We start from the raw sequence: 8783 nt of genomic DNA on the forward strand, positions 1-8783 counted from the left end.
TTAAACCCGTTGTTTTGTCCCTGAATACACAACAGAAAAATATTAAAGCTTAAGTCCAAAGGGATTTATTGGGAAGCTACATTGGTCAATTGAAAAATCAAAAGCAAATTTGGTTGGTGTGTGTGTGTGTGTGTGTGTGTGTGTGTGTGTGTGTGTGTGTGTGTGTAAGCATGTGTCTGTACATGTTGATTTAACGAGCCAGACATTGATTGGATCAAATGGGTGTGTGACCAATGCCTAACATTCATTAATGAATGTTTTCATTACCAAAGTGCTTCGAAAGATTAATTACGTTCTTTCTTTCTTGTAAATGTTTTACGAGGTTAATCTTATTGTCTTAACAATCTTGCTGACTCATTGTGTATATTAAGTAGTTTGTCTTGTAACCTCCTCAGTATCAATTTTTTTTTATTTATTGCTTTATCATAGGACAACTAATTAACAGTTAGGTTCTGCTTGGTTGACAAAAAGTACCTGACAAGGTCAGTCAACCTGCTAGAAATAGCAGCCAATTGCCTCAAATCATCGGCAGTGTTCTGTACACTTCTTGACACCAATCCTTATTTATTTTCAAGTTAAGTACTTTATTCCATTTGTCTTTGCTGCTTGGACCACCCAAATGCAGGATGTTCTTCATGTGGGACACAGGATGTTCTTCATGTGGGACACAACCAAATGTCACTGCTGCCTAAACAGGAACAATGCATAGACACAGATGCATACACTCATATACACATGTACATGAACACACATATACATAAGTGTGTGTGTGTGTGTGTGTGAATGTATTAATGTTTATTTCTATGTCAAGTTATATATAAAAGCAGTTTGATATTAAGCTGAAGAATTGCTCAATACTTTCTTGAAGAGAACATCTTTATTAACTTTTATGAGCAAAAGATTGGCTGTGACCTTCAAGTGGTGGCTTGTTTGCCTTTGTGAGACAGTCTGATGAAAGAGCAAGCTGACACTTTGAAGTCACTGTCAACTTATTCCTTCACTTAATGTAGAAGACATTAATTTAAGGAATAGTTAGGTGTTAGTTGAGGATTCCTCATCATTTTCTTGTGTTATTAGCTTTATAAAAATCTATCTTTAAAGATGTCCAGTAAAAACCATGCAGTTATCAAGTCCTTTACTTCTAAAATTTATTGCTTGTAAAAAGTGCCATCTTCGTACAAAAGTTATTTGGAATATTTCACTTATGTCATCTTCTTCACTCTTTCAATCTCTCATTTTTGTTTCTGTTCTTGGCTATTATTTTCTCCTGTTTCTCATCTTACATTTTAGCTTTCAAGGTCACTTAATGGTGTCTATGAATACTGTCGCTTCTGTGTCCCCTTCCCTAACAGCTGCTGATTCACAATATTTTTTATTTTCACTTATAATCTCCTTTACCGTCTTCTCTTACGAAGCCACCTGACTAGTAAGACTAGATTGTTTCTTTTCAATGGTCTTTAATTACTTTTGGGGAAAGAGATTGTAGAAGGGTAGCTCTGGATTATTACATAAAACTCTTAAAATGATGTGAAACTCCTTTTCTTTTCAAAGCTTTCTTACTACAAATCTTATATACTGGAAATCCGGTTACATTTAAGATCTGTAAGCTTGTCCTGTCTAATAATCTCATTATTCTAACACATTTGTAACATCATTAATTACAAAAATATTTCTTCATATTTTTTTTATTACTTTTACTCAGCCATTTCCAAAGTTGGTGTTAGATCAGCTTTTTTTAAAATTCTTTTCTTGTCCGTCTCTTATAAAAGAACACAACATCAATAAAAACTAACAATAAAAACCAACAATATTTTCTTCATATGATTTGATAGGAATCCTTTTTTTTTTCAAAAATTGACCAGATGTCTATTTTTGCAAACTTGTAGCATTGAAAATAAAGTAAAATACTTGATTTGGTATTTTGGTTCTCATTCTCTGATCTTTTGGGTTCAAACAAACAGCATCTCTTTAAACATTTAAATTGAAGACATCTCTGATTTTCCAAAAGTTGAAATCAATCTTGTTTCTATAAATGTGTTTTGTGTTGTGTGTTGGTGTGTATATATTTTTGGTTTTGAAAATGACTTCTACTTGTTTCTTTTCAGCTTCTGAGTTCTTAACTTGTGTCGGTGCTGCTTCAATAAATAATCTTCCTCTTGGCACTCATTAACCATCAAACATGGGATCGGCAAGTGTTGAGGTATCGTATCTTTGTCTCTGTGCATGGCATTCCATTTAATGCATGGTTATCAAAGATCTCCTTAGTCGTAGGCCTGTCACTCATTAAACTCACATCAATTCCTATCGCTTTTAATTAATAACTTCTAATTTAATAGCACACAAATGCATCATTATCAAACATGTTCTATTAAATGTCGTTAATCCCAATCACTTTTAATTGGTAGTTTCTAATCTCCTAATTGTAATTATAAAGATGCATGATTATCAAAGATGTCCCTTGGTGTATATCAGACATTATATAGCATTGTTAATTTTTATTATTTTTGACCCTTTAGCATTTAAAATGGCTATATCCAGTTCAAATATTTTACCTTTTTCTATGTTCAAACTGGTCAGATCCAGCCTCTCACACCTATCCTACAATGTCATTCTAAAAATAAACGAGCATTACATTTGTCAGAGTAATAATCTGAATGCTAAATGGTTAATTACTAATTTCTAATTTAAATATAAACAGATGCATGATTATCAGTGATGTTCCTTGTTGTGTGTCTGCCAGTCATGAAATGTCATTGTTAATTTTTATCATTTTTAATTAGTAGCTTCTAATACCGCAAATTTAAATAATATATGAATGTAAGCTATTCTAATTAACTGTATTGTTGTTAATTAGGTATGTATTGCATTTACCATTACTATTAATGCTATTAGTTAGTTGTTGATGTCTTGTGATAATTTTTTGTTTGGTTTTTCAATTCTTTAAAAGTAATTCCTATGAAATAAAAACCAAATCTCTTGAAGCAGATTTGTGTTTTCACTAAAATATTTCTCTTCAACAAAATAATAATAATAATAATAATAATAATAATAATAATAATAATAATAATAATAATAATAATAATGATAATAATAATAATAATAATAATAATAATAGAAATATAGTGCAATACTTTAAACATTGAAGTTAATTGAACATTTACATGAAGCATTTGAAAGAAATTTAAACAATTAAATGGTTGAGACTTTTGCATCATACTGCACATGACTCTTCATATATGCAACTGTTCATGCAAACATGCATCTACATGCAATTTAATAAGCAGGTTATGTAGTTTTTGTCCAATTTTTTGTCCAGGTTTCAGGTTTTCAATTGTCCAGTTGCTGGTTCATTCTACTCCAGTAAAAGATGTTTTCATTCAAAAGCACCATTTTTTTTTTTTTTTTGTTATTTTACTGATGTTAACATCTTTTTATTAATCTACATCAGCAAAAGATATGTACCCACAAATTAGTGTTTTCTAGTCAAAAATACCTGTCATGGAAGCTCACTGGGTGTTACATATTTACGTCTTATCACATCTAACAGGCTTATACAGTTTTCATGAACCAAATTCCATTCTCAAAAACATTGCACAGCTCAAGGAAATGGTGAAAGACACTTCCATAAAGTGTTGCACAATTGGATCAAACTTAAAACCATGTGGTTCCAAAGCAGACCTCTGGCATTGCTGCCCATTCTTGGCCTGTAGAAAAGAAAGATGATTATATCTCTTCAAATAATTGAGACTCATTCAAACATTCTTTCTGAAAAATTGTTCTGGAAAAATTGTTTGAGAATGTTGTTGTTTTGTTGTTGCATCCCATCCAGATGTGACCATCCCATCTATTTGTACAACCTGGACTACATTGTGCAAGTGTGGCTTTTTTCTTTCAAAGATGGTAAAATGTTATTTGAGAGGAATTTGTCTGCTGTTTCTTGTGGATTGTGTGACTACTTAGAAACTCTCTCAGTCACCAAGGTTTGAAGGTTCTAGAAAGTTGTAAGAATTATATCAACTGGTTCCAACAACATTCAAACTGCATCAAACTTTTGGTCTTTTTAAGGTCTTGTATTCCTTCTAGGTTGAATCTAGACATAATCAAAGCCAAAAGTAGAATTAGTCTTTTATAGTTACTATATTAATGCTTCATAGAGACAATGCTACTTTTATTTCTATGAAAAGTTATCTTCATCCAGTTACAACTTTTTTTGTAAAAAGAGAAAAGTATGGTTAGCTTTTGATACAAAAGACCTGACTGTTTTAGAACCATCTGGAAACTGATGAGATCTGAGTCTCTCATTGTATCTTTAAGTATTTTCTTTTTCTTTTCTTTATCTATCTTGTCTATTGTAACTTGTTTATTAAATTGACTGTAGCATATAAATAGCCAGGTTAAGTATAACAGAATAACTCTTGTGAATTGTATATACATACATACATACATACATATATATATATATATATATATATATATATATATATATATATATATACACATATACACACTTCATTTTTCTGTTTGGTTTGCAATATTTGATGTGAATTTGTGTGCTGAAACAAATCTTGTGTATTGGGAGGGTCATTATGTAAATAATAATTAAAATAAACACACACTGGTTCAGTACACTTCTTTAGTTTACCAACTAACTCTCCAATTGTATGTTTAACATTTGTTTAACGATTGAACAATCAATCAGTCTACCAAGTAGAGTGCATGGAGGGTAATTGTAGGGATCTTTGGGACACGCACTGGGGAGGCTTTTTGGGAGTTTGGCTGAGGGGCTGGGTGAGGGATGGTGAACAGTCATTGGTGTTCTGCTGGCAAAACAGGGATCCACATGGCAGCTGAATTGAATTAGTATTGAAATCTTGTCTCATTGCCAAAACATACGAGTGTGTCCTCATAAATGAGAGAATACCAACACTAAACAGAAGACACACATAGTAAATAACAGGGCCATGACCACTGCAGAATCCACAATGTGGAAGGGAGGGCGTGTGTAGGTATGGGTGGGTATATGTAGGGTGGGTATATATAGGGTGGGTGTATATAGGGTGGCTGTATATAGGGTGGTATTAGAATGACAACAGGCTACATAGAAATCTGTAAAGATAAATACATGAAATTTTGAACAGTTCCTGAACTATTGAGAAATCTGCAGTTACTCTATCCTGATTACAAGTTCAGGTTTATACCTGTAATTATCAGGGCCCTTGGATATTCAGCACCATGCCTAAATACCAATCTTGAGAAATTAGGCTTCTCAAAACCAGGAAGAAGAATGCTAATTCGAAGAATACAGGTCTAATCCATCACTGGAACTGTAAGAGTCTGTAAAACTTTCCAGAAGTTTATCAATTAAATATATATGAACATGTCTAGATATGTAACTATATGCATGAGAATACATAAAGCAAAACATACAAATCTGTACATACATACATACATACAAAAAACAAACACACAAACAAAAATACCCTGTTGCTGATGTTGAAATTCCAATGAAGGAACCTTGGATCTAGGTTAGAAACCGGTTCTTTCTCTATTGACAAGAAATCTTGAAATAAACTGAATAATAACATAGATACATATATGCATTCATATTGTTCTGTGAGAGAGGGACCAAAGGTCATGCACTGTTGTAGAGGTCAGCTGCCCAACAGATGTGAACCACAGATTTACAAACACTGAGAACAACTCTCTTAACTGAAAAAAAAAATCTTGTTACTTTGTTATTAACAACTGGTTTGAACTCTCTCCATAACTTGTATAAACCGAAAGGAAAGTAATGCACACACACACACACACATGCACACATACACACACACACATGCACATATACATATATACTCAAACACATACAAATACATATACATGCACATACCTCCACCACACATGGATACATGTGTGTGTGTGGTTGTATTTGTGTTTGTCTCTCACCACTTGATAACTGGTGTTGGTTTGTTTATGTTCTTGTAAATTAGTGATTTGGAAAGAGAGGCTGATAGAATAATTACCCAACTAGTGTACGATTTTACTTTTCCTTCTTTTTTGTGCCAATCAAACAAATATCAAAATGTTATATTCAACTTGTTTGGGTGGCAAAGATGACTTTTAAATATTGTGATCAGCCGATGAGAAATAATCATATACCTTTTGCTGTTTCTAATTTTAATATTAATAAGTTTCGTATTTTCTGAAGGTCTTTTCAACTGAAATAAAAATTTCAAATGAGAGACTTAATTTCTATCTTTTTCTCATTTCTGTTTCAGCTTCATTTCATTCAAGTTTAATTTTAGAATCTCATCCTCCACACCTTAATGGCTGATAAACCAATCTATTTGTGTCGTAACCTTGTACACTCTTAGAACTTTAGCTCTGTATTGGTAGAACAGCTTTCATCTTTCCTGTCTTTGGTCAGTTGCTTCTTGTTTCATGGAAACAAGAACTGATTGTCTATGTGTAGAAACTTCAATATTTTGGCCCTTATCACTTTGCTCCTCTGCTGCAAATATTCCATGTCAGAATAAAGAATGACATTCATTTACGTTGTAAAGAGACTGATGTAGATTCTGATCCTGTCTGGAAGAGCTAAAGACTCTAACCCTGGTCCATTTTCTACTCACTGCAACAACAATCGTCTTTTCTGCCATCAAAGTGTTATTTATGTTGTTTAGGTTTTCTTGCTATTTATATGCACACACACACACACACACACACACATACGGCTGTTTTCAGTTCCATCTACCAGACCCACTCACAAGGCTACAGTAGAAGACACTCGCCCAAAGTGCCATGCGGTGGGACTGAACCTGAAACAATGTGGTTGGGAAGCAAAGCACACAACCAAGCCTGTAGCTATGTACATACCACATACATACGTGTGTGTGTGTATGTGATTTAGAGAGTGGTGATGGTCCTGTGCAAGACCCTTCCTCACTTTGAAAAGCTTCACGAACTCGCATCGCTCTCTTCTCAGCATCTCTTATTATGCGTTGCATATTAATGGCTGGCTGAAAAGGCTGAAAAGGGCGAAGTAGTGAATCGAAGATTCCATGATGGAACGAAGGTGTTGTGAGTCAGTGAGGCTGGTGAGCTTTTTGAACACCTGCCGCAAGAGGTGCTCATTATTGTCACATCTCTGCAAAAGGGCTGCAGGACCTCCACAGTCATGAGCCATTCACATCCATGATGCTCTAAGACAACACCCAAGCAATGACAGTGTTGCTTGGATTAGAATTTCAGCCATTGTGTGTGTGTGTGTGTGTGTGTGTGTGTGACCCGTCCTTATTTTCTTTGTATCGTCTATCTGGATGTTATGTTGTCCCTTTCTTGTATCACCTAACTGTTTGGATGTTTTGCGTTCTTGTCCCGTTTTGTATTTTTTTTATATACATATTTATATACACATCGTTACACACACACACACACACACACACACACACACATAATCACTACATTACAAAAAGGAGGACGTCCAGGGAGACTACCTGTTAGTACAGAGTTACCTCCCTTACTGCGGCGCGCTGCTATCTCCTCTCTCCCTCCCTCGCCATCACCCCCCCCCTCGCCATCACCTCCCTCCTCATCTGCTCTCTCTCTCCTCTTCTTCTTTCATCAAACAACAACAACAACACCACATCTCGACTTCTTCCTTGTTTGCTGTTCATTTGACAATTATGAGTCCCACCGAGCAAAAAGCTGACGGCGTAAGTTAAAATTCACTTTTAATGCCTTCACTTTGTTGAACGACAATATTTCATAAAAGACCAACCTATGAATCATCGAATCTTTTCTCTTTTTTTTACCGCAGTCTCTAATGTCTTCTCTTTCATTCATTCCGTTGTTTGTCTTTTTCTCTTTTAACTCTGCGTCTCCAGAATCTATTTCTCTCACGCAATAATGACAAGAAACCGTAGCAAATAAAATGGAATCTCTTTGTTGTTGGCTGTCTGTGTGTGGTTTCATTTCCTTCGTTCTTTTCATTATTTAATCGTAATCAATGGGGAAAAAAAAGGTGTTTGAGGTGGGGAAGAATAAATTTATTTGAGAGAAAAGGAAAAAGCTGACAAACGATAAAATAATCTAAAAACTGTAAATTTATTCCCTAGAAGATTGTGTGTTAGTGAAGAAAAGATCCCTTAATGAATCATACCGAGTGATTATTGTATTAAGTCTCCTCCTTAAGCTGTCAGCCTTTCGCACTCTCACTGGTTTGTCCAGCGAAGTAATGGTTAAATTCTTCGAACAGATAATTCGTTAAAAAAATAATACAAATAAAACGAAAATCAAATAAATGAATAGATACAAAAGATAAAGTTTATCGTTTTAAATGGTCATCTTACTTGACCATTTCCCCCCCCCCCCCGTTTAATAAGGGTTAAAATAATTGTATATCTATATACATATGTATATATATTTTTGTGTGTGTAAGTCTGTATTATATTTGCGTCTGTATGTATGTGTGTATGCGTGCTTGCTTATATGTGTGTTTAAATTCTAGTGTGTCTCTGAAATAGTAGTCTCTAATGATTTATATTCGGTTTAGTAATATATTACTAGTAAGCATGAATATTCACCATCACAACTGGACACTCTATTCAGAATAATAAATGTGGATTGATAGAATTTATTTGGTGTTGCTGGACTTTGTTCTTGCATTCAGTTTGGCTTTTCTTTTCACCATTCATCAAAGTGTCTGTTCTCTATTTTTTTTTAGTCTCACCCTTTCTATATTTCTCTGTATAAATATAAATTCCGCATATATATATATATATATA

General features: G+C 34.0%; 1 protein-coding gene across 3 annotated transcripts in view; it reads left to right on the forward strand.

Moving 5' to 3' along the window:
* LOC106879469 (coronin-2B) overlaps positions 1 to 8783 on the forward strand; it is a 70625-nt gene that overhangs the window by 16474 nt on the left and 45368 nt on the right. Inside the window, exon 2 of one of the 3 annotated variants that reach the window (XM_014929045.2) lies at positions 2106 to 2200. The exons of 1 other annotated variant lie outside the window; for it this stretch is intronic. In XM_014929045.2, coding sequence (XP_014784531.1) covers positions 2180 to 2200 — 21 coding nt within the window. In that variant the 5' untranslated portion in view covers positions 2106 to 2179. Of the gene's footprint in view, positions 1 to 2105; positions 2201 to 7555; positions 7713 to 8783 lie in introns of those variants that run through there. One more of the 3 variants, XM_014929044.2, reaches the window with a different exon arrangement.

Source organism: Octopus bimaculoides, chromosome 18 (assembly GCF_001194135.2).
Source record: "Octopus bimaculoides isolate UCB-OBI-ISO-001 chromosome 18, ASM119413v2, whole genome shotgun sequence".
Lineage (NCBI taxonomy): Eukaryota > Metazoa > Mollusca > Cephalopoda > Octopoda > Octopodidae > Octopus > Octopus bimaculoides.